This window comes from Centroberyx affinis, unplaced genomic scaffold (genome assembly GCF_046629955.1).
Source record: "Centroberyx affinis isolate AG114_WGS23_722 - 3 ecotype Tasmania unplaced genomic scaffold, CSIRO-AGI_Caff_v1 ptg001292l_1, whole genome shotgun sequence".
NCBI lineage: Eukaryota > Metazoa > Chordata > Actinopteri > Beryciformes > Berycidae > Centroberyx > Centroberyx affinis.
In genome coordinates, this window is record NW_027279798.1 from 472,863 (window position 1) to 500,000 (window position 27,138).

Below are 27,138 nucleotides of genomic sequence, written 5' to 3' on the forward strand. Positions count from 1 at the left end.
GAGTCAATAGTCAAATCAAAGGACCCCCTCAAATGAGTGCAAAGAGATTTCCCTTGTGTTTTCCAGCTGAGAGGTGCAACACATCCGTTCCATCCAGAATTGGGGGATCGGGACATCTTCCCAGACAGCTCAAGACCAGCGCCCCAACCCTCTCAGCCAGGCCTGGGAAGGGTGTCCGTGGCTGGGCCATGGAGGGGGCTGGCGGTGGGGGTGGTTGGTGGTAGTACAGAGGTGGAGGTGGGAGGGGGACGGAGACAGAGGGCTTCCCTGAGGGGTGGTGGATTTAGAGGGACAGCCAGCCCAGCCCAGCGACCCTGGGTGGGAGCTCCAGGAAGCGGGGGGGGGGGGTCACAGCCAAGAGAAGAGTCCCAGGAGCAGTGAGGCCAGACCGGCTAACAGGGCCACGGACCCTGGCCTCCAGCTTGGTCCTCCATCAGTCAGGAAGGGCTCCGGAGAGTCGTATCCCGACCCATCTGAAACAAAAAAAGAGAGAGAAAACGACAAAACATCTGAACTGTGAGAGAGACACAGACGGACAACTCAGACAAGACAATTTGAAACAAAGTGAAGGAACAAGAGAATGGTTTTAGAGGAAGACAAAAAGGAAGACAAGTGGAACAGTTAAGGGGGGAAAAAAAGACCTGGAAAGTGCGTGACAAAAACCACAAAACTCTCCTCTTCACCAGCCAAGGAGAGGCAGAGAGAAGACGGCAGAAGGGGAAGAGGAGAGGAAAGAGGGAGGAGGAGAAGACGACAGCAACTGAGCTCTGCAGGGGGTTTAACCAACCTAATTACAGTTTAATCACAGAGACTTGGAATCTGGAGCAGCTGACACACACACACACACACACACACACACACACACACACACTCACACGTGTAGCTGCTCAGAGCTCACTGGAGTGACAATATTTCACAGATGAGATGGAAGTTGCAATGTCAGACAGATTACTTTAACAGCGCAAAAGAGCAGAATCAAAAAGAAGAGCTGAAGCAATGACAGAATAAAAGAATGAATGTTGTGTCAGTAATTATGGAGGAGGAGAGAATTTCCTTCCTTAGGCAGATATGGAACGATCGGCGCCCGGAAAGCTGCGAAGGCCGACTCTCCTCCTTTTACGGAGCTCTTAAAAGCCGTGTCATCATCTGGAGAGATGTATTACTACCCAGATTCAACACTCACGAGGCTAAATCTGCCTTTGAAGCCAATGAAAACATACAGGTAGATTTTCAAGATAACGCAAGTGTATCGTAATGCCTGCCGCAACCCGCTCCCCTGTCTATGCCAATCTTTTGTGGGGTTATTTTTAAACGGCGGTATCATAGGCCAACCTGGCACAGTTGTGTGAACACTGCGCTCTGTCTACGCCAATCTATGTGGGAGCTAATTTCAAAAGAGTATATCTTACCAGACTGCACACTGTTCAGAAAAAAGGCTCAGCGCTTGTGTGGTAAGCAAACCCCACGCTTCATCTTTTACCAACATGATGCAGGAGGAGAATTTTACTAAAGAACTGCGGCGCCTATTATTAGATTAGACTTCTACTGTATGCGATAGATTTATTATTAGACCTGTTATGAGAAAATCTACCTGGTAGTGAGTGATACTGAAAGTTAGTAACATTTTTTTAGAGAACACTCTCAGGCTGCTCTGTTCTCTCTCCACAAGGACAGAAGGTCTCTCTCGCACCCAGTGTGATGTGATGTGATTTGATGTGATGTGCGTATGCCACTTTGTGCCCGTGTGTGTGCGCGTGCTTCCGTGTATACGTGCGTTTCTGTGTGTCTGTGCGTGTGTTTGGCCGTGCGTGTAGGTGTGTGTGTGTGTGTGTGTGTGTGTGTGTGTGTGTGAGTGAAGGTGTTAAAGTGTTGCCTGGCTAGTCTGTGAATCAGAGCAGAGAGTGTTGCCAGGGCATTCTATCAGACCTCTTATTCTCCCCTAATGTTACTTTGATAGCCAATCTGGACCTGTGTGAGTGTGGGTGTGTATATGTGTGTGTGTGTGTGTGTAGTTAGAGCGTGACTTACCTGGAGGTCTGACATACACCTTCAGCTTTAGACATGCCCGCCCCACATGGTTCGGGTGAGGAGACGCTGAAAAAGGAGGAGAGATTGAAAGCAGAGATTAGTTGAGAGAGAGAAAAACGATTTGCGCCGCTGATTGTGCTCGAAAAGTAATTGGCGACATTTAATAAAAGCTTTATCGTTGTGTTCTGTCGTGGAGGGCTACAGCGTTTCTTATCAGGTGGTGGGTCGGCCTAGCGCTTAGAGATCCATCCATCCTGGAACTGGGGGGGTCACAGGTTTGATCCCCGCAGCAGCCTGTTGAAGTGTCCTCAGGCAAGACACTGAATCCCAACCTGCTCACTCATTGTAAGTCGTTTTAGACAGCAGTGCCAGCTAAACGCCATTAATTTTCTCTACCCACTTAATCTTTTTCACGGCAGCGAGGGCGCTCTGTCCCAGCATGCAGTGGGTGGGAGACACACTGGACAGGTTGCCAGTCCATCAGAGGACTAACACAGACAGACATAATTATACTGTAATCCCAATCTCTGGGCTTCCGCAGACTTGCAGATTTTGGGGCGCGCTCTTGCCAAGTCCAGCAGAGTTTAGGACTGTCCCTTGTCAAAAAAGTCCACAAGGGCTTTCATGGAGACTTTTAAAGGCATGAAAGCAGACTTTTAGAGACTTCCCTTCCTTTGCAGACTTCCCCTAGTTTATTGCGTTATTGATACAACACAAAATGCACCACGAAAACTGTAAACAACATGCTGCAAACATGTCGGAGATGGAGAAGCAATCAAATAAGTTATTTTCTGTGTAAGTGATCACACATTAGAACAATTAGCTGCGATTTCACATTAATGTAGCTATTAAAGCAGCCTATTAGGTAATTGATTTGCCCTCACTGCTTCATTGAAGTAGTAACATTAGCAGTTACGGAGTCTGTCCCATTACGGCCTTTTTCAGTGCTCTGAAACCCCTGCACCCTTGTGAAATCACATAAACACGCAGAGCACTTCAGGCAACATAAACGAAAGTCTGTACATTGGGATTCAGCCACACTCACATTCATACCTATGGGAAATTTAAAGTCTCCAATCCATCTGACTCGAATGTCTTTGGAACGTGGGAGGAGACCGATGCAAATTCCGCACAGAAAGGGCCAGGACCGGGAATCAAACCCGGGTCCTTACTAACCAGTACTTAACCACTGAGCGCCCCAGCTGAATGCCAAAAAATAAAAAAAATAAAAAATGTTAAAAAGTTATTGTGATTCAAACTTCAAAGTAGAGCAAATTAAATCGAATCTGGGTTCTTAGTCCCACCTCACTCTGATGTGAAATAGAGCCGCCGACCTGGAGGAGATGGGGTGGCTGATTCTCTGACCGTTCACACATGCAGACACACACACACACACACACACACACACACACACACACACACACACAGAAAAATGCAAGAACAGGCACACACACACACACACACGGGCACATGCAAGCGTGCGCGCGGAGACCCATTGGCCTTCTCCCTCGAGGAAGTCTGTATAGCCAGCGCCCAGAGTGACCCTGGAGAGGAACATCATCAAGATCCACAGCGCACAGGATATAAATCTGACCTCTCCGCTGCCCTCTCCTCCCTCTCTTGCTGCCCTCAACTCCTCCCTCCATCCTTCTCTCTGCCCTTCACCTCCTTTACCCTTTTATGCCTCCCCTACCCCACTTCCTCTGCCTCAATTTCCCTCCAATCACCCAACCTACCCGCCCGCCGTTTCGGTGCCCAGAGAAAGTGTAGCGCTCCCCTGCGAAGCCCTGCTGGCCTCCTCTCCGCTCAAGTGTCTCCCTGTTGGCTTTCCTACTGTTTCAATGAAAAACGGGAATACTAGGGGGAAAAAGACTAGATAGAAAAATAGATAGATAACCCTCCTCTCCTCCCCCACCTCTCCTATTCTCTGTGGCCTCTAACACTTTTCACTTTTGTCACTTTTGTAACTCTTATCTGCTCTCCCAGCGCCTCTTTTTCCCAGCACATCCACAATCACCATCTCCTGAAAACCCATTGAAAATCATTCAACCTCATCAGATGGCAGCTGGGAGAAGTAAGGGGTGGAGCAGGCCTGTCAACATGTCAAACCCATGACAAATAAACACACACACACACACACACACACACACTCACACACACACAGTCACACATACACATAAATTCAGGCATTTGCGCACACACACATACACACACACACACACACACACACACACACACACACACATACACACACACACATACACACAGGTCTGGCCACAAATCGGTATCATAGATCGATGTGGTTTACTCCTTGGAGTATCTGTGGAGACACATATAAGCACACAAACACAAACACACACTAATGCACGCACGTACGCACACACACACACACACACACACACACACATCGGATGGTCTGGGCGGTGAAAAGCTGTCAACATGCCATCGTTGCACATCAATACTAGCCTGTGTGTGCGTGTGTTTGTGTGTGTGAGAGAGAGACAAAAATGTGTGTGTGGTTGTCAATCAAGATGATGGACATGGCCTTTCACGGACTCACAATCGTTTGACAACTGACCCCCCCTACACCCACCCCTCCCCCAATGCGCACACACACACACACACACACACACACACACAGACATACACGCATGCATACACAGAGCCCCAGCTACGGTCTCGCGAAATACACACTGCCCCCAGGGGTCCCAGATACACAATAGTATCGTCAGCAAGTATACAACTCTAGAGGGGCCCTGTCCACCCTTACATGAGACTGAAAACAAAAGAGTGTATGTGTGTGTGTGTGTGTGTGTGTGTGTGTGTGTGTGTTGACTGGGGAAAGTGCAATAGGACTTAGGGTGGCAGTTGTCTCGGCCTCTTTAGCTCTCTGTCTCTTGCCTGCTGTGTCTTTGTGTCTTTGTGTAGACAACAGACCTGGGCCAAGTATTTGCAAATACTTTTCATAGTTTGGTTTGGCCTATACTTCATTGATAGGTCCTTTTTAAAACTTTGATTCATCCAGGAATGGTTTACTGAGCATGCACACTCTTTTTCAGCAACACCCTGCTTCATTTAAATACAGTTGGAAGACATCTACACTTCACATCTGGAAGTTGCCCAGTACAACCACAGGCTTCAGCTGTTGGCCATTCCACTAGAGCAGTTGGACAATCACTGTCTTTATCACGGCACTTCAATTCTAGTTGGTGAGGGAGGAGAGAGACATTTATTCATTCGCTTTCCTCTGATTTTCTCAGCCGGTCCGGAGATTCAAACAGGTAACCTTCCGGTCACGAGCCTGCAGGCTACCGTCGCCCCCACACAGAACGAGTACCGGTGCCAGAAAGTTTAGACAATGAGAGGAAGGTTTTTGAAAGTCAATTTGGTGTACTTTTCTGTGATTACACTGATCTGGCGCTAAATTGTCCGGATGCAGTAAATCCCATCCATCTGGTACGCCGAGCAGGTGAAAACAATGTTTAAGGGTAATTTGCAGCTTCTATTTGTCCCGCGTCTTGTGGGGGAAAGATAGCTTTTTAACGCTGCTCAGAAGAACAGTCTCGGGGGACAAGGCCCATCTGTATTACTAATACATCACTTGTTGAAGTGAGGAGAAACATCAATACGCCTAATATAAAAATGATTACAAACTACGCCTGGTGACATTTTTACCACTTTGCTGAGCACACCACTTACGATCCAGACAGAAGCAGAGAGATACATAGAGAAATAAAGAGGGTGAGAGAGAGCGAGCGAGAGATGGAAGGTGTGTTTATGTATGCCTGTGGGTGTGCGAGCGAGTTGCTAGGGTGTGTTTGTGTGCGCTCTCTCAATCAACTTCTGTTGATTGCATATTTACATATCGTTTACAAATGCATATTGAGCAGAGCCGTGCACGACACGCAAACACAGACACACGCACACACACAGATCAAACAAACAAACAAACAAACAAACACCCTTACTTGCACACACACACACACTCTTCCACCACACACACATATACATCACTCTCCCCTAGCTGATAACCTACAGATGTAGTAGTACTCGTGTCCAGGCCTGAACTCAAAGCCCAGGGAGAAGGGAGTGAAGAGCTGGAACTTCTCTGAGAAGCGCAGGGGCCCGTCGGGACCGCTGGGACGGTTGCACTCCCAGCGCTTGAAGCCGCGCATCCTGTGCTGGCAGGAGGTGTAGCCCTCGTGGTTGACCATGAAGAGGATGTAGCGCTCCATGCGCCCGTGGGACGGAGGACCCTCGTAGTAAGGACAGTAGATGTCCAGGTAGTCGTTGATGCTCACTGCCACCCTGTACTCTCCGTGCCAGAACCTGCCAGACACAAGGGGAAGATTTGGGTTTAAGTTTCACCACGAAAACAAATAAACCCAAAACAACAAGCTTGTAAATATGACTATAATGAGTGAGTGGAGGTGGGAGGGGTACGGGATTAGGTTACTAGTAAGGAGACAGTGTAAGACATACATTTTGAGAGAAGACTATGCGGACATCCTCTACAAAAATAATACCTGCATTGGATTTCTGTATGATTGCAGTGTATAAAAGTAATTGAGTGTCCTTAGTGTAGTCGTCCTGATAATACTAATTATTATGTGATTGTTACTGATCCCCACAGGTAAATTGCCTTTTCTCTCAGGGAGGTCAGGATCAGCTCCAGAACAACAACTCTGGAGTTGGTAGGGACTCTTCAGTTGCTCAAGGACACTTCAGCAGATGCTTGCTGATATGGCATGGTGAATAGAGGGAGTAGAAATAATAATAAGCAATAATACCCTAGAAGGCGTGATTGTGATTGTGGGTACAATGATGATGCAGCTAGGTGAAAAAATGTGCAGCCAAGTTTGTGTGCTTTCTGAAACATTTTCATCATGGAAGTGTACATACATACAAATAATGAAACAATAAAAAACAGGAGAAAGCCAAGAGAGCCACAAGAGTTAGCATCCCGACCAATTCCAATTTGAATAAAGCTCGGCTAGCTACGCTTCATGGGAATTATTAGTACGGTTGGAACGCGTCTTCTTCCAGTCGGATCACTTGGCTGAACCGACTCGCTGTACTACTGAGGAGAAGTGGGTCATGAGTTGATACAGAGCGCACATTATTATCCCACCCCCTAGAGCACTGTATTGAGGCGGCTGGTGTGAATGTCCGCTTAGTTCAGTAGCCCTGTGTACCACTGAAGTTGCCATACTGAATAGAACTGGGTCACGCATTGCTACAGAGCAAACATTATTATATACACACATTGTAGAGTTTATATATAGTGGCAATCTTCCCTGCTATTTTCCTCTTTTTGGCATAAGATATACTGTACAACTTGTTCGATAAATACAGCTAGCATAAGGCATACATAATCATTTGTGCTAAAATGCGGTTGCCATCTCCCTTCAACCCCCCTCAGCGGCCCCTGACCGAAACTCTGCTAATCATGCCAAAAGCTGGGAAGGAAAAACATTATAATACACTAACAAAACCATATGGCTGTATTGTTTCATATGTAAAACTCTAAACTGTGGTTTTAATGTTAATGTCTTGATGGTAATGTGGGTAAATGCTTGTTTGTGAACTCAACTTTTGTTTACAATCTCGTAATCACTGGATTGAAGTGATTCTATAGAAATGGTCCAAATTAACCATGCTTGAGAAACACATGTTTACGTAAAGCCCCAATATGGGGCATGCATTTTAAATATATGATAAGAATTTTGCAAAGTTCTTTAACCTGAACTGATCAATTGATATTTCTGATCTGATGATGAATGAATCCTCAAAATGTTGTTTTTTTTAACCATAGGTCTTAAGATACCTAATACTTTAATGATGTCCTGTATAATTTGGATTTCATATCAGCACCATTCAGTGAGAAAATATGTCACTATTTTCAAATGTTACAGTTATTATGGGTCCACATGCTGTATATCCCTAGGGTAGAAGTTGATAATCTCTTTCTTTTGCATCTTTTCTCAGTGTTTCAAAAAGCAGGTTCATTTTGCTCCAGTCTTTAGTGAAGCGTTTACCATTTCAAAAGACATTTAAAATTCAGCTGCCACATACTGCACTATCAAATTTGTATCTCAAAGCTCACATGCAAGTATGTATGAATTTGTGTGTGTGTGAGTGCATGTGTATGTCTATATCTGTGTGTGTCTGTGTGTGCATATGTGCATGTGTGTATATGTGTGTGTCTGCATGCGGTAACATGTGTGTCTGTGTGTGTGTGTGTGTGTGTCTATAGCAGCCACTCCACTCTATTCTAGCCAATCATCAACATTGTCTGTCACCATGGCTGTAATCAATTTAATTTAACCATTTACCATTTCAAAAAACATTTAAAATTCAGCTGGCACACACCATCAGATGGTGTATCATGAAGCTCAGTAAATTTGAGAGTGAAGAAAATGTCTTCAATCAAATAAGCATAAACAAAGCCAGTTGTCCCGATGCTGCAAATGGCGCTATACACAGATTGGGCTTTTTAAACACATTCATCATTTTCCCCCTCACCTTGGCAGTAATTGATTGTCTAGAATGAAGACATTTTGGTCTAAGCACTTTTGGTTAGTGGGATATTTAGCTTTGGGACGAATTATCCTTTTAACGGCAGTCCTATCTCTCTCCCAGAGGGCAAATCAGGAAGTGAGTTAGATGTGAAATGAGCGTCTTCATGCTTCGGTGCCCTATCAGAGCGAGTTTCGCAGGTTCTAAAGGGATCCTTGAACAGATCATTTAGAGGCATTGATCCACTGGGGAGCTCCTCTCGGCTCTCTCTCTGCTCCCAATCAACTCTGATTAACAACTAAAGGGGAAAGACGGAGCGAGAAAGAAAGAAAGAGAGAAAGAGAAAGGGAAAAAGAGTAGAGAGATGCACAGAATGAGAATAAAAGACTGAAAGAAAGAACATAAAGAGAGAGAGAAAGAGAGAAAGAGTGAGAGAGAGAGAGGTAGGAATGGAGCGAAATGAGGATAAAAAGGCAGAGAGAGAATAGGATGGGAGAGGAGAGAGAGAGGCAGAAGGGAAACAGAGAGGGAGCGAGCGGAGGGGGAAAGAGGGAGAGAGAGGGATAATGAGATTGGTGAGATGCATGGAATCAGAATAAAAAGACAGAGAGATTAGAATGGAAGGAGGAAAGAAAGAGGAGCGGGCGAGCAGAGCAGAAGAAGAGGAGGCCAGCTGGAGGAAGAGCAGATGGAGGAGGAGTTTTTCTGTCTTTTATTTCAATTTGTACAACTGTGGATTTCCGTCTGAGACAAATGTGTTGTGCCTATTGATTGTGCGCCGATACATTTATGGATGACTAGTATCTAAGCATTAATATTTTGGGCATGAATTAGTATATGCGGGCGTGTTTCCGTGTGTGTGTGTGTGTGTGTGTGTGTGTGTGTGTGACTGGGTAGATGGTAGATTGGTAAAGTGGGTCTCCATGAGTGAGGATCCTCAATCCAAGACAGGGCTTGTGTGTCAGGATACATTAGGTTTTATTAGGCTTCTCAGAGCCTGGCCCCTGCTCCTGTAACACTGTCTGCATGCGTAATATGCCTAGGCGTGAGGAAATTGTGTGTGCAGGTGTGTAACAGTGTGTGTGTGTGTGTGTGTGTGTGGGTGTGTGGGCAGGTGTGCAAATGCACTCCGATCTGTTAAACAGTGCATGTTGGTGTGCAGTTGTGTGTGAAAATGTGTTTGAGTGTGTGTGTGTGTATGCGTGAACATGCACCTAGAGGCGTGTTATGCAGTACATGCCCCCCCCCCCCCCCCCTTCCACACAACCACACCCACATACACACACCCACACGCTTCTCAGACTGTGTGTCATTTGGAATTAAACACACACACTGCACTGACCCAAAAGACATGAGAATGCACTCACACTTATGTCTTTGTCTCACAGAACTGGTGTGTTTGTGTGTGTGTGTGTGTGTGTGTGTGTGTATGTGTGTCACTTGTGCACTGTAAGTGTTGGTGTCTGTATGCGTCTGTTTCTATGTGCATATTTGGGTTTAGACCTCATAATATGCATATTATTTAAAACAAGACCTTATTCAACCCTTCATAGCCAGTGCAATATTAATATTATTTAAAGTAGGTTACAGTAAAATGCATTGCTAAATTATAAAGTTGCATTACAGTAATCCGTTCACTCAGAGAACACTCTGTGTCAACTTTACCACCGGGACAATAATTATTTTCCGGGTGATAAAACCTGATTATCTTTCATTTTCAGAGTGTGATAGCTTTTGTGTTTCTGGTATATTGAAAGTCAACATAATTTCCACACATAAAACTGTCAAAAGTAGGAAAACTCGTTAATTTGCCTCAGCGCTGCCGAGGAAGACAGGTCTTAACAACTTTTTTTTCTCAGAGATTTTTGCTTTCAGAAACCCAGCATTGTCTTCTGCAAAAAGACAATTATTAAAAGGATTGCCGCTTAATATATGCCAATATTTGAAAACAATCTTTTCTGAGGTGTATGTTGTTCAGTACATAGTCTCTACAATGCAGCCCTATTTTTCAGTTTTTGTTCCGCCTCTTCAAGCCATTCCTTTTTAATATTGTCAGTGAGTAAACCTACGCAATGTGATCTGTTTGTTTCTTTTGTAATCCCCCGATGTCTCACAGATTCTCCTCATTCATTCAAAGCAATTGAATTGTCTGGTGAGGCCGGCCCGGTACCGCCAGAGGACTCGACTTTTAGCTGCTGGCTCTCATCTGGATGAAAAAGGCTCAATCTGAGACTTGGACAACAATCAATGAAAAAGGGGGGGGGCTGCGCAAATGGGTTTTGTGTATTGTATGTTCACGTCAGAATGAAAAGAGAAAATAGAAACAGAGGAGTTTAAAAGCCGAAATGACAGAGTTAGAGAGAAAGGAGAATAATGAAAGAGAATGAGATACAGTGTATGTGTGTGTGTGTGTGTACAATTGTGTGTATACAGTATGTGTGTCTGTGTGCGGCTATGTGTGTGGGTGTGCATTGCTGTGTGTGTGTGTGTCTGTACCGTGCGAGTGTGTGTAACATGTGTGTGTGTGTGTGTGTGTGTGAGAAACGGCCACTCCTTACAATTCCGGCACCACTGAGTCATCAACATCATCTCTCACCATGGCTGTGATCAAAGCCTCCGGTAGGAGAGGCGTAGGATGTTTACCATACCTGCCTGCTTCCTAAACAGCAGGCTGGATCAACCAACAAACATCAAAGGACGCTTCCCTCTCTCTCTCTCCATTCTCTCTCTCTACCTCTCTCTCTCTTTCTCTCTCACCAGCTCATCCCTCTCTCCCTCTAACTTTCCCTTTTTCTCCAGCTTCACTTGATCCCCCTTGCCTCTCTCTCTCTCTCTCTCTCTCTCTCTCTCTCTCTCTCTCGCTAATGCTGTGTTCACAGTTTGGCCTAAAAAAAAAAAAAAAAAAGCCACACTGGCCACGGGATGTCAGTCAACTGAAATGGCAATGCCTTCTTGTTGCCATGGTGATTTTGGTTAACAAGAGGTTCGACCATTTGAGGTGCTTTGATACAATAAATCTGTTAAATAGCATTTTCAATAGTTCATTTATTGAAATTATTCATTCATTAAAGGTTATATTTTTTTCATAAATTATTACATATGATTCCTACTGTAAATGAATAGGAAGGCAAGCAGGGAATTGGAATAGACCAGTGATATCAGAATTTGGCATTACATCTCACTCTCTTGGACAGCCAAACAAAGAAATCTGTTGCTTATTCATTACAGTACTTAATCTTTGTTGGAAGAGGAGAAAAGAGCAGGTGGAAAAATCTATGTACGTGCATCAATTTTGCGAGAATTTTCAACATCCGATTTGTCCTCACCGGCCCAGTAGAAGGCAAAAGTTGGGAAAATTCAATTTTTGTTGCCAAGCACCATCTGCAGGCGCAATAGGCGGTATTTCTGCCAGAACATATTCTCTTTTTGAAAATAATGAACATCCGGTTTGCCATGTACCACATACTGCTACAATGTGAAAGTAGCACTATAATAAGCATGGCCATGGGTGGAAACATCCTGCTCAAGTAAAGTACCTTGCTGTTACCTGTCAGATTTTTCACTTAAGTAGAAGTGAAATTATTGGTAAAAATCTGCTTAAGTAAAAGTAAAAAGTAGCTCATTTAAAATGTATTCAGAGTAAAAGTTACTGAGTTACTTTTTAGAGAAGAGAATGTTTTTACATGTGATCTTTTCTGCTCTAAAAGGATGAGAGGACAGAGTTCAAACTAGATTCTCTTAATTGGAAAAATGAGAAATTACAAAATAAAGTGCACAAACAAAGTAAAGCCAGAATACTCTTCTCTTCTTTGCTGACTGACCATTCACTGCAGATGCCTGTCTGATCAAATGTATAGTCTGTAATGGATGTGATTTAAAATGTAGCTAAGTACAATACTTTAGCAAAAACAGATTTAAGTAAAAGTGAAACTACTGACTTTTAAAAAAAGTCCACAAAAAACCTACTCAATTACAGTAACTGGAGTAAATGTAATTAGTTACTTCCACCCTTGACCATGGCCAATTCCAGACACTGCTGGCCAAATCCAAACACACACACACACACACACTTTCATATTTAACTTCTCAAATATGTATGATTTCACATAATTTCCCATTTGGCACGACACACTTAAAAAGATTTTGCACTACAGAGAGCTCTTTCACTAAGTATGTGTCTGTAATTGGCCACTGTTAGGTTGCTTTCCCTGTCTGTTGCGCTCCAGCTTCAGCCCACAATGTGCCTCCCATTAACTCTCTCTTACTCTCAATCTCCCTCTCCATCCGCTCCTCTTTCGCTCTCCTTGTCTTCCACTCTCTTTCTTTGTCTCACTTTCTCCCATTCCCTCTATCTTATACTCTCACTTCAAGCTTCATTCACTCCCCCAATTTCCCTCTCTCTCCCTCTGTTTCCCTCCAGAAGCATCTTTTGACATTGTTACTGTCTCCTCTTTCCGTCTTCATGACACTCATTCTCTCGCTTTTTTCTCCCTCCTCCTCCTCTCCTCTCACTTTCTTCCCCCCTACTTCATGTATTTGTATTCCTTGCACCCCCCCTCTTCCTTCTGCTCCTTATTTTTGAATGTTTAAAATGACTCCTCCACCCCCCCCCCCACACACAACCCCCCCCCACCTCCCCAACATTCATCATCCCCCTCTCGCTAAGGCTCTCTAGCTGCTTTTCTCTCAGCATGAGGCTTTCCATTCTCATGCTGTCGTCTCTGCCTGCAACTCCCGCTGCATCCCTGCCGACGCTTAGGTATGTGGGGCAAAGTAAATACAGTACCTACCGCCACACAAACACACACTGAGACACATATATACTTACACCAACGCACATAACACGCTGAGGTGCACGTATACCGACGTTAACACACATAACACACACTGAGATGTAGGTATACCGACCTTAACACACATAACACACACTGAGACACGTATACTTGCATTAACACACATAACACATGCCGAGACACGTACATCAACAGACATAACACACACTGAGACAGATATATACCTATATTAACACACATAACACACTGAGACGCAAGTATACCTCCGTTAACACACATGACACACACTGAGACACGTATACTTACATCAACACACAACACACGCTGAGACACATGTATGCTTCTATTAACACATAACACACACACTGACACACACGTGTAAACACATAACGCATACTGTATAACACACTGAGACATATTTATCTACATTAACACGCATAACACAGACCAAGACACATGTATACATTAACACACTGAGATGTGTAAACACAGATGTACATGTTAAATTATGTAAATTATCTCTTGATCCACACTTGGCACTTGTGCGGATACATAAGCGCACACAAGCAAAACTACAGAGAGAACATAACACACACACAGGATACTGTACGTACTGCGGCAAGCATAAAAAATAAACCAGAAAACCAAAAACCACACACACACACACACACACACACACACACACACTCATACAGAACACAAGTTGCGCTGTTTTGACAAGTGCCACATCTGTCAGTCTGAATAATGTCGCCCATAGATCACTGTGGTGACATTCAGCACATCTGAGTTGTTATTATGTATTCCTTCTAGACGGGCAACATGGGCCCCCTGCGGATTAAGCACTGCCTGTGTCAATCCCTGGCAAATACACACACACACACATGCACAATCACACACACACACACACACACACACACGTACATACAGACACATACAACCCGTCACATGCAAAAACAAGAAACACCCACACACAGAGTAAACATAAAAATCTTGAGAAAAAGTCTCTAGACCCCAGGAAGGATAATTGTCACCTCGGTGCCAGTTAAAGGGGATCTAAAGAACATACACAAACACACACACCACACACACACACACACACACACACACACACACACAGAACAGACAGAACACACACAAGGCCAGATAGATAGAGTGACAAAGCCGCTGATGGATGGACAGGCAGGACGAGTTAGTCAGACAGACACGATGAGAGATCGGCCTCACGCGGTGCATCTGACAAGCTGACAGGCAGAGTGGATGATATGCCTATATCAGTCCGGCTGCTTTCGGAGGGGCATTCACCGCGATGCAGCACAGGCTTTGGCACAGTCGGCAGCGTAAACAGCGGTGGAGCCGTATTAGTATCGACAAGGTTGGCCCAAAGCGAAGCGAGAGGGAGCTGGTGGCTGGTGTCCAGACACACACCAATACGAGTCTCTCATCACAGCGGGGAGGGAAGAAAGCAGCACAGGATTTCTGTCGGCACCCTGCAGAAATGTCACGTATCCATAAAGTCAATGTTTAAGGAAGGGAAAAGAACCGGCTGAGTTTTTTTTTTCCATCAATGTTCATGCATTTTTGAGATTTTACGATGCAGTTTTAATGGTCCCAGAGACATTTTTTACTCATGGGAGATCCGATTGGCTGTCAATCAGCATGTCCAGCGATATTTTGTTATGACTGACAGGAAAATGTGGCTTTTCTTGGCCAGGATAGCAACTTTGTCCTTTATTGATTCAGAAAATCTACAGCAGATCTTGTAGGGTTTATTCACAATCTGACTGACTGGATGATTGACAGTCTGACAGACAGATTAACAGACTGGGTGACTGACAGATCAACTCCCCGATTATGTAACTGACTCACTGACAGTTTGAGAAAAAAATGACTGTCCGGCTTGTTGGCCAACTGACTGACTGGCTCATTAACTGAATACCTGGAGAGCCAACTGACTGACAGATAAATGGCTAAATAACTGACTAAATAACCGCTAGCTGTCTGACTGTCTACTAATCGTACTTATTAACAAACTGGCTGAGTGTCAAACTATCAGACTGTCCAACTGTCTGTCTGACTGACCGACTGACTGACTGACCTATTAACTGACTGCCTCGCCTTAGCCTCGCCCTCTGGCTTAGGGATCTTCATCTAATATGGATGGGTTGATCCAGATTGACGAGGTGAACTAATCCATGTAGTTTGGGTCAAAGCGTTTGAGTCTCTGCGGGCTGGAAGTCACAGAGGGCAGAGGGAGCGAACGGGGAAAGCTGGTGTATAGATTGCTTTGCAGCATCTCTAATGAGTAATTAAACACTTGAATGGAGTCCAATTAAGATACACACGGTGTTTGCACGCACGCACGCATACACACGCACACACACATCCACACACACATCCACACACACACACACACGCACGCGTGCACATCCACGTGCCCAAGCACAAATAAACATAAGGATGTAAACAAAATCAAAGACGCACACATACGCACAAATACAGGCAGGCGTGCACACTCACACTGACATCCACACTCCTATAAATATATAAAAAATTGAAAAAATGCACGCGCACACGCACAGAAAGGCACGCATATAGGCATAAACACACACACACACACACACACACACACACACACACTTACACAAGTCTCGGCACATTAAGTGGAGCCATATGCGCTGAATGTTCTACGTGGTTCTGGATGGAGTGAAGGTCAATGCCGTCCGACTCTAATAGCTGGCGTCTCCTCGCTCCCTCCTTCCCTCCCTCCGTCTGTCTGACTCTCCCTCTCTCTCTCTCCCTGTCTGTCTCTCCCTCCCTCTCTCTCTCTCTTTCTGCCCTTGCCTCTCTCATGTTCTGTCCGTCTCTTGTTGTGTCAATCTCTGTTTTTGTCGCGCTGTTTCAATCCAATCCCAAAGTCAATTCAAAGGTGCAAAAAACAACAAATAACAGATTCTAAACAGATTCGGTTAGCAACTGTGACAAGGTGACATTAGCATGCAATAAGAAAAACAAGGGGCTCGCACTCCAAAAGATGACTTGATACACAAACGCATTTTAAAAAATTGGCTTTCATCAGTGTATTGATCAGGGAAAGAAGAAAGCTGAAACGTCTCTACCTTTCTGCCCTCTGTGCATTAACATTTTTAAACACATTTGTGTATCAAGTCATCTTTTGGAGTGCAACCAACTTTTATTATTCTTATTACATATTGAGTAGTTTGGTGAAACACACCTATATTGCATTGAGCGCAGTGAAGGAATCGTCTTTTCTCAGGTCAGATATTGACAACAACAAATGGTCCAATAATATCAAATCAATCAATCAATGGACAAATTTATCTAAAGACATACAATCTGCATTTCCAACATCTGTTTTCAATTTTTTATGTTTCTCTTCTCTTCTGCTTTCTCCTGCTAGAGTATTTTGTAGATTTTTATTTGGGGAAAGGTTATCAAAATTACTACATAATATTTGTAATTCAGACGCCCATTCTTAATTGTTGCTACAAAACAGGAGCAAGCGATGCTGTCTCCACCTCTCTCTCTCTCTCCCTCTCTCTCTCCCTCTCTCTGTATTCCTGTCTCCCACTCACCTCATCTCGGAGTAATCCCGCAGCGCCCAAACCCTCTCTCCTCATCTTCTTCCCCGCCACTCTCGTCTCCCCAAATTTTCCCCCTTCCCCTCACCTCTCTTTCTCCTTCACAATTCCCCTCTCCCAAACGCCTCATCCCCAACTACACTCCCAACAAAAAAAAGAGGGTCTATATAGCAGTAGAAAGTGGTTCTTTAGACTTGTATCACAGCGTGGCGCTGAACCCTTTTAGAGGAGGTTTTCTATAGTGCCGTGTTCAAATGTTTTGCACGGGCTGTAAAGAACCTTTTAAGAATGTATGAAATGCTCCAAAACCAGCGGTATAAAAGAACCACTCTGGGATCTTTATTCAGATTTTCCAGCTTTTTTTTTTTATTTTAACAAATCAGAGGCTTCTTTCAGTCACTACAGTTCAATATAGACCCACTACCCTAACAAAAAAACCCTTGAAGAACCCTCCTTTTTCGGGATGTACTCCCACAGCTCTCTCTGTTTCAACTCTTTCACTTTCTCTCTCTTTCTCTGTAATCATCTCCTTACTCAGAAGTCTTATCTCTTTCTCTCTGCCTTACCTCCTGCCTCTATCCCCTTATTTGCTCTCTCTCTCTCTCTCTCTCTCTCTCTGTCTCTCTCTCTCTCTCTCTCTCTCTCTATGATCATCCTCCTCCACGGTACTCTTCTCCCCAAATTTCTCCCTCTATCCTCTCTCTCTGTCTCTCTCTCTCTCTCTCTCTCTCCATCTGGTGTCTCTCTATGAGCATTAATCAGAGTGCTCAACCACCATGACCAAAACAACTCCACAGAGACTTGCTGCTTCTCTCTGTCTCTCTGAGTCTCTCTCTCATTCTCTCTTCCTCCGTCTCGCTCTCTTTTTCTGCTCAGACACACAGATACACATTCCCCCCCTACACACACACACATACACACACACATACACACAAAAAAATCCATAAATATTAGTCAATCTTGGTTACAAGTCCAACCTGGCCCGCAGCTACTTTGGTTGTGTTGGTAGAAGTCTTTCATCCATCTCAAAACTCTCTGTTGTGTGCAGAGAGCTGATTTTCACAAAGTACCGCCACAATACGGGGGGAGAAATAGCGTAAAGATGTCCCGCAGTACTGTTTTTCAGAATCGTTTCGCTCCATCCATCCCCAGCAGGGCAAAGTCAATGCAAATCACTAATTGCGTTATGATTTTAGGTTATCATCTGGCCCTCCATCTCTATGCTGACAGCAGAAACAACCACGGCTCAGGCTTTATCCGCATCTGCCTTTAAAATGCTCATTTCGGGATCACATCTGGATGTCGTGAATCCCTTGATGTACTGCAAAACATTGTTCTCATGCGACTGGGGAGCCACTCATGGTTTGTTGATGAGGACATTGCTATTTTGGATGACATGGCTGAGATCAATAATTGCAATATTGTAGGGTAGAGCGGTTGCTGTATTTTTCAAGCATCTCACTATAGATCCATTTTTTTAACAATGAGAGCAACAGGACGTTTTTGCAAATACATATTGATGTAGTATACCGTCTCTGTCGGGTGAAAACCAGTTATCTTCCAAATCAACTTTTCAGGAGCTAAGAGAAACAGCCTTGTTTTCAGCTTGACCACTGTGCATTTTTGAGTTTATCCAGCAGGTTTTGAAAGGGTTTCATGAGGCAAAGCATGGTAACATTTTCTCAACTCATGGAGAAACACCCAGTTCAAATGAAAACACAAAAATCACCAAAATTTTTACTGGACAACAGCAATATATTTAATACTTATATTTTTATTGTTTAAGATTTTTAATTTTTTGTATTTTAAATAATATTTTACAGTAATTTTTGTATTCAATGACTCGTTTGTGGTTAAATAGCATTTATTTGTAAGTAGGGTAAAAAATCAGAATGGAGGAGAGACCTATGTGATCTCATGGCTTGGTTTCCTACTTCATACAGTATCAACATCAAATACTGTCAAATATCATCATACCGTCAAAATAAGCAAAACACTGTGATATATTTTGACCATGTCACCCAGACCTAGAATGAAAGTGAAGGCTCATAATCATCATATTAGTCACGATTCACTGCACTTGCACTGTTTCCAGGAAATGCACTCCAATACCCCAGCACAGAAGAGAGCACTAGGACTGCTTTCTTTGATGGGACATTATGTTGCAGGAATGTGATCCTTCTATTTTCAGGATTTCACTCCCATTCGTTTCTATTGAAAATATGTGTCAGATTATGCCAGCTAGGGGGCCTGGGGGCAAGCACTTTGTAGACTCCACACAGCATCACTAACAGGGTTGGAAAAGTGACACTAACCACCAGGCAAACACTGGTCAGCTTGTTAACTCTGCAGCAGTTAACCAGCCATCATCTGGAAGTCCTTTTCTATTCTAAAAGTTAGATTTGGCTGGTAAAATCATTAAAGTGGCTTGTGAATTTTGGACTCCATCCTGACATATTCCAGTTGAAATTAAGGTGATATCGCATATTTATCGACACTGAAAAGATTGGTGGTTTGGGGCCGTGGAGAATTACTTTTTACATTGTGGGAATTAATGGCAGTGTTTCCTTTAACTTGTGAGCCAGAGTCTGAGTCACCAAGATCGTGTCTGAGTCAAGTTTCAAGTCATTAATTTCGAGTCCAAGTAACCAGTATGAGTTTAAATAAACCACGCTAGAGCAAATTAAAAAGAACACATAAAAATTCACATCTGTCACATTAAAAGGTAGTTTATAAGTTTAGTTATAAGGTAGTTTATAGTTTTATAATTATGTCTCTTCAAGTTGTGGATTTCAGCCACCTCATTAAAATAAAAGTCTTTGACATATTGAAGGCGTCTGAAACAGAATTGTGTTTTGAGGTATTCCAAAAATGGAGAAGCAAATTTGAAAAATTGTTATGTCAAGGCTATTAGTATTTTAACAGTGCGTACAAAATTATATAACAGCGTAACTAGTAGCAACGTGCAGCACACTGGCCCTGAGAGGCTTTTGCTGTATGTAAGGAGCGATGAGGCAGAGCAAGGGTTAAGGCTTTGAGCTTTGTTCTCTGATGAAATCGCTGCAACCGAAATGACTTTTTTCTCAGATTTTCTCTGTTACCTCTGGCTTGGACAAACAAAGAAGCATTTGAATTGAAATTTTAACAATTTGACAGCTAGCGTAATGTACACTGGAAACTCTAGCATGGTAGGATTTAATGTTTTGATCTCCCCCTTTATTTTAACTATGCTCTGTGAATGCTGTATCTCATTGGCCCCGGGAGGCCTTTTGCTGTGAGGAGCTATAAGGCAGAGCAGGGGTTAAGGCTTTAAGAGGATGATGTGTGTTCGGTCTTCTTTTCATTGTGAAGAGAGAGCGAGAGCTTTTTTTTTTTCCTTTTAAATGGGAACACAGCTTTTCTCCACCGGTGGCCAAACCTTGACCCTCAAACCGATCTAGAAATAGGCATCCGCTAAGGGAGAAAAAGAAAGAAACACACACACACATAAAGCCTCCAGCCTTCCTTTCACCACATACACACACACACACACACACACACACACACATGCTTCCACTGCCTGTGCATAGATGTAAAGTGCATGGACACACACACACATTCAAAACGTGCACTCACGCACACACACACATGCATGCACGCACGTACACACACACACACACACACACACACACACATACACATGCACCAGCAATATTTTCCAGTCTTCCACTCTGGGGAGAAACTGAACTGTCGACTGTTGAGTAAAACACAGCAGAATATACACTCACACACATACATGTATACACACACACACACACACACACACACACACACAGCCTGTAGACACAGACCCAGACTGTTGTTCCAGATGTCTCTTTTTTTTCTTTTTTTTTGCCCAAAGTGTGTCCCTGGAGATCAGTTCATGGGGGTACAGATTTCCAAAAGATATTGCACTCATGTTATGTGTGTGTGTGTGTATGTGTGTGTGTGTGTGTGTGTGTGTGTGCGTGCATCCATGTGTATGTACTGTATGCTGCTGTGTCTTATATGTTTTTCTTTCTGTCTGTTTCCATACCTATATTTTGGTACTGGTACTTAGCAAACTATTTATCTATTTATTTGTTTGTTTGTTTGTATACTTATTTATGAGTTTGTTTGCTTGCTTGCGTGCTTGTTTGTTTGGGTATTTCAAATATTTTGGAGCAAGATCAGAACACCAAACTGTATGAAATTAAAAATACATGAGTAAGATATGGGTTTTTCCAATGTTGCTGTGTTGTGAAATTAAATACTGAGTAAAAGTTTTCCAGACCCTGAAAGCCCTCCAAGTAGTTCTATTGTCGCTGTTTAAAACTGCTGAAACATAAGAAAAATGTCATCCGTTGATATTGCTACACTCCTGCAGCTACACCATGCTGAGGATTTGGTAAATCCAGCTATAAAATATTAATTTGTTAAAACAATAAAACTTTGCACAGCAGGGTTGTTTTGGCTTGTCTTCGACTTAAAATGTTAACAAGGGTCACAAATACTGCATGTGCTTAGGAAATCTTAAAATCTTCAAACAGCCCCCTTGCTTTGGCCCGGGCTTACAGGCACTGAGCCCATTCTATAAAAGATGTGAATTATAAAACAATCTGGTTTTGGTTTGTCCTTCAACAGAACACTAAATGGATGCTAACAAAGTCCCGCAGCTTTCGTCTGGGTTCCCACTGCACCCCGACTCTCCTCATTTCCTTCCCCTGTGCTCTCATCTCCCACAAATCTCTTCCTCTACCCCCACTTCTTCATCCTCTCTCCTTGGCTGTTCCCCCGGCGCCGACGCTAACAGAGAGTCTGTGCTTTGGGCCGGCGTAGCAGGAAGCGAGTCCAGAATGCAACAGACTGCTTCTGGCTGGTCGACAGGGTTTACGGCTCCTGTGTGGCTCTGCGGCTGCGGCGGTAGGAGCAGCTGCACGTCGGCCAGCCGTGGCATCTGTGTTTACCAGATACATAAAGACGTAGCCATCATCGGAAGTCTCAACTTTTTACTGCCTTCATTTCATGCTACAGCGAATCGCTGCGGCACTGTTGTTCCGCCCCCAAGAGGAATTGCTAGTAAAATTCAAATGTCGCTCTTTTTTCAGCTGTCTGAAGGCGTGCGGTTTGGCAACAAGTAGATTTAGAGTTTTGCATTGCAGCGTGCCCATCGAGTGCTATTTGACAACATCTGTTAAATAATGAATGTGGGATACTGCATTAATTCAGTGCAAATGTAGGAATTCATAGGAAAGCAGGACAGATGCATGATGGCAATCTCCTATAATAGCAACCAGCATTCACAGTCATGAGTCGTGATGGACAGAAGCTGGTTACTCCCGAAGTACACAGTGCATAATAAATGATTAAAATGTGTATTATCTCAGGTTTAATTCACTCAGATAGGGGGGCTAGATATTGAAATTACGTTTAAAGAATGGAAAAGAGAATGGATTTTCACTTAGGTTAAAGATCTCCTCATCTCAGAGTTCAGCGACTTTTTCATTTAATTGAAAACCACTTCCTTGAATACAATTAATTGAAAAAGGAATAGAGCCTTAATTTGGAACTAAGGGCCCGTAACTGTGGTCAGCAGTGAGACTAATGGCATTCTGCTTAAACACAAGAGCTGCAAAAGTGGACTGAGAGTTGTTTGCCTAAAATTCCCTCGCCGGAGCAGGCATTGATCCTCGGCAGCAAACTTTGCAGCCCTGGTACACACAGAGACTAAATGGGGGCACGGGGAGAAAAAAAAAATCAAGATTTTAGTTCTTAATAGAATGTTGGGCAGCGGGGTAAGCTCCACGCCTGAATAATTCACTTTAGCCAAACTGTTGCTTCGGGTCCCATTCATTTTTAATGCTGCCTTTTGATGTTGATTAATTAAGCAGTGCTAGCGCTGCTGTTTCTCTGCCGTCGCTGACTCTCACGCACGCGCACGGCGTGCACGTGCACACACACGGTTGTTTCTCCCCCTTCTTCCTCCTCTCCCTCGCCTCTATCCCTCTAAACCCTAAAGCCTTAACACCCCCCCCCACACACACACACACACACACACCCTCAAACACACACACATACACACACAGACGCAGGCACGAATACAGGCATAAGAGCATACACACAAACAGGCATGAACGTGCACTCTCGCTCTCACACACACGAATACACATTCGCAGACATACACACACGCGCACTCATACACACACACACACACACACACACTCACAGGCACACACAACCTCTAACACCCCTAAGCCACCCCAAAAAAAGTGTTAAGATCCGTAAGTCTTAAAAGTCTTTTCTTTTAAGGCAGTTGGGGATGAGGAGGAAAAAGAAGAGGAGGAGAGGGGGAGAAGGGGGGTGATGGAGAGAGGGAGAGATGGTGTGTTAGAGAGGAAGGGGGGGGGGGAGGGGGGGAGGGGAATGCCTCTCAGCAAACACATAGAGGATTAGCAGAGGTGTGTGTATGTGTGCGTGTGTGTGTAGGGGAGGAGGGTGAATTTATTGTTAGTCTGTACTGTATGTTACAGCTTGGGGGTTGGGATGTTAATTAGAAGACATGCATGCCTAAGCTGGTGGTGGTGTCTGTGCATGTATGAGTATGTGCGTGTGGGGCGTGTGCATGAGTGTGTGTGTGCGTGCACGTGCACTCTCACTCTTTCATGTGTTTTTAACCAATGAAGACAAGAGCAACTAAGCACCAACCAATCAGCACCCTGCGGTTTATAAATAGAGTTTCGCTGAGTGGCTCCTTACTCCTTCTTCCAGCAATCTTCTTCCCAAATTTGCCCCTCAAATGGCACTTAAATGCGATGACAAGATCAAGCAAAATCAAAGTGCAAATTTAATCTAGGTCTATTGAAGTGCTAATACGCTTGAAAATGTCATGTTGTTTTGAAGGGAATAGAAAAGCATTTGGAAAATAGTTTCGATGGCTTAGTGCAGGTGGGAAAAATGGAGAAGAGATTGTTCTGAAAAGGAAGCCGCGGCATAAAGCGTTAAGATGTTGCCCTTGTGCCATTATGGGTGACCACACACACACACATACACACACACACACACACACACCTCTGTGCATACTCACTGTGACCAGGGACAGCCGGGAGAGGCAAGTGAGAGACACTGACATTCTTTTCCACTTTCCTTGACTGGCCCCTCCACACCCTCGAACACAGACACACAGTCACTCACTCACACACACACACACACACACACACACACACACACACACACACACACACACACACACACACACACACAAGAGCGATTTGATTTGCTCCTAATGATGAAGTGTCTCTGTGTGAGAGAGGCCATAATGCTGCAGTCTATAAATACCTGGCCAAAAAGCCCCCTGTCATGTTACATTGATCTTAGCATGATGGCATAAGCCTTCCATATTCCTCCACTATCCCTGTTACACCGCTCACCATTACAAAAGGGGATGGAGACAGAGAAGGGATAGAAAGAAAGGAGAGCGAAAGGAGGGGTGAGAAATAAAGAAAGAAATGAAGAAAGAAAGAAAGAACAAACGAACGAATGAAACAAACGAAAGAAAAAGAGCAAGGGAGAACGACGGTGAGCCATCTGTAACCTCTGGCTTTCGACTTTAGCTTTTGCCAAGAACGACATCACACTGCAAAGGCCTCATTTATCTTGGCCAATAATTGTCCCATGGGTGCAGAAAAAAAAAAAAACTCCTGAAAGAGCAGAGGAAGGTACAGGGAGGGAAAGAGTTTGCGGAGTCTGTAAGGAACCGCACCTGCAGCTTTTCCCACAAGAAAACATATGAAGACGTCATGGGAAACTATTTTTTTACGCCGGACCCAAACACAGAAACACAGTATTATTCTAATCAGCTGTCTGAGTCAAGCCGTCTTAAGATGTTTTGGTGGCCATTATTTTGATGAGTGCTCCTCACTTATTGCGGCGATCGAAAGCACAAGCTAAAGGGATTTATAACGAGGAACCCTCTTGGAAAAGCAATTTATCAAACAGGTACAACATCAGTGACAAAAGGTTAAATGATGTTCTTTTTTTTCCAAGGGTAAAATATACAATAGACAAGAAAATAGAAGGGTAGAATACGAAACAGCACAGAATACTAAACAGCACCCATTCCCAGTCTAAAGTAGAACCAGCTGCCCTAATGCATCTATTAACTGTAACTAATCTAACAAGGGACTGCATATGATAACGAGTGTGTAAGAAGCAAGCACAGCTCTGCATACTGTATTACATTGTTGCATATTGTTGCATATTACATCTAGGCAGGCTCATTCTATATAAATAAATGAACTTCACTCTGATCAGGGCAGACAACAATATCTTTGTATTTGCTGTAGCGATCAAAATGGTCAATCTAGCCTCACACTATCGGTGTGAAAGGGCCACAATTGCAGCCATTTGTCAACCTGACAAATAGCTATAATAACCAGCCATTTTTTGCCAGAAGTAAAGTTTTGTCAGAGGAGCGCCGCTGGATACAGTTACACCTGTTATTTTGCTATGTTTTTGAGATGTGAATCTGAAGACTGGACTTCATAAGATCGCCTTATGTCCATATTTGGCCTAAAAATGCCTGTTGTGCGTCTCCTGTGGGTGTATGTATGTAAATCTGTGTCTGTATTACTTTATTCCTTCTCTCCCATTCCACTTGCATTGCTTCTATGTGCATTGCATCCAAAGAATTCAAATTGCAATGCAAGTCTGATCACCTGCATCTCCCTCTTGGACGATCTGATAGAAATGTGAGGAAAATACAATTTCTCTGCATCCAGACTTGCCACTTAATGCACTTTGGCATGATCAGGTGATCAAGGGTCTCATTGAAACAACAGTTGTAGCCAAAGCCATTGTTTCTCCATTATAACCCATTATACTTTTCAGTGTAGTACCAACACTAGTAGTGACTCAGCCTGTTTAAACAGGAATAGATGATTCACTCAACAAATGTTCACAGCCAAGAAACCAGTCTATAGTGCCGGTGTTTTTTTTTAAAGTTTGTGCCAAACGGTGCAGTTATCCTTCTCCGTTACATTATTACAGGTGGAGTCTGCACACAGTCAGTTTAGGTGGAGATATCCTGACTCATTTGTCTACCTTTAGAAAAAGCCATTTGCTGCTATTCATTCTTGCAATATGAAAAAACAACTTCCACAGAGTTGGAAATTGCCCGAGCTTGATAATCCATCACAGTAAACATGAAGCTTAATTTCGTTTTGTCAAAGTTTGTTTTATTGTTGTTTCATTGTGGCGCGTTTTCATATTGGTGCATGCATTCCGTTACGCTCTGCTTACTGTCAATCACCTGACACCCACAGGAAGAAATGAAAGTCTCCACTAGGAAATAATCCTTCAAAAACATGTTGTCTTACTTCATTGTCATATCCGTTTCTTCTCATTTGGAGCGTCTTTGTAGGCCGGGACAGCCGTTAATTTCGAGCTACATTTGACACTGAAGTTTGTATTTCAGGACGAAAAATGTTAAACAATCTAATTACATATGGCAGGCAGTGCAAAATGATTGGGGAAATGTTAACTAAACATAGAAAGTAGCAAATCTGTCTCTAAATGAAAGATTTTCTACCTTAAGGAATATTCTAGTTTTAGGAATATCTGCGCTCACTTAAGTAACTTTAAATTCAGAGTTCTTCCGCCTGGTTTACCCTCACAGCAAAATGAAAATTTAGGTCTCTTGTCCTATGACTCAGGCTCATGAAATGTTATTGCTATTCTTGTTGAGCGAGAACAGATCAGAAATAGGCCAATGAACCATTTTTGGTCCTAACCCATAGTTCGGGGGAACCACGGTTTAAATGCTTTTAATGTGCAGCAGGAGTGGGAAAGAATCCAAAACTCTGTACAGAGGGCTGCGTGCAGAACTCAGGAAAAAAAAAAGAAAAAATAGAAAAAAAAAAGACTGTCGGGCCCACAAAAATAAGTTTAAATGCTTTTAATGGAGCAGAGCGTGCCATATCCCTTTGGTGCATGTCAGTAAAAGCTCCTGTTGGGTTCGCAGTCGTATCTCTGAGCGTCCAGTGGGCCACTAATGGTGTGGCTTGGGAACAGAGTGTATCAGAGGAGAGTGAACAGAGAGAACACAGAGATCACACAGCATAGCCAGGGCTCACACACTGTCACACACACACACACACACACACACACACACACACACACACACACACACACACACTGCACTAGGC

At 43.6% G+C, this 27,138-nt stretch overlaps 1 protein-coding gene across 1 annotated transcript in view; it reads right to left on the reverse strand.

Moving 5' to 3' along the window:
* Window positions 1-348: 348 nt before the first annotated feature.
* LOC139649104 (ephrin-A2-like) overlaps window positions 349-27,138 on the reverse strand; it is a 60,596-nt gene continuing 33,806 nt past the window's right edge. Inside the window, exons 2-4 of the mRNA XM_071525421.1 lie at window positions 6,065-6,357; window positions 2,029-2,094; window positions 349-473 (exon numbers count right to left, since the gene is read on the reverse strand). Coding sequence (XP_071381522.1) covers window positions 349-473; window positions 2,029-2,094; window positions 6,065-6,357 — 484 coding nt within the window. The remainder of the gene's footprint in view (window positions 474-2,028; window positions 2,095-6,064; window positions 6,358-27,138) is intronic.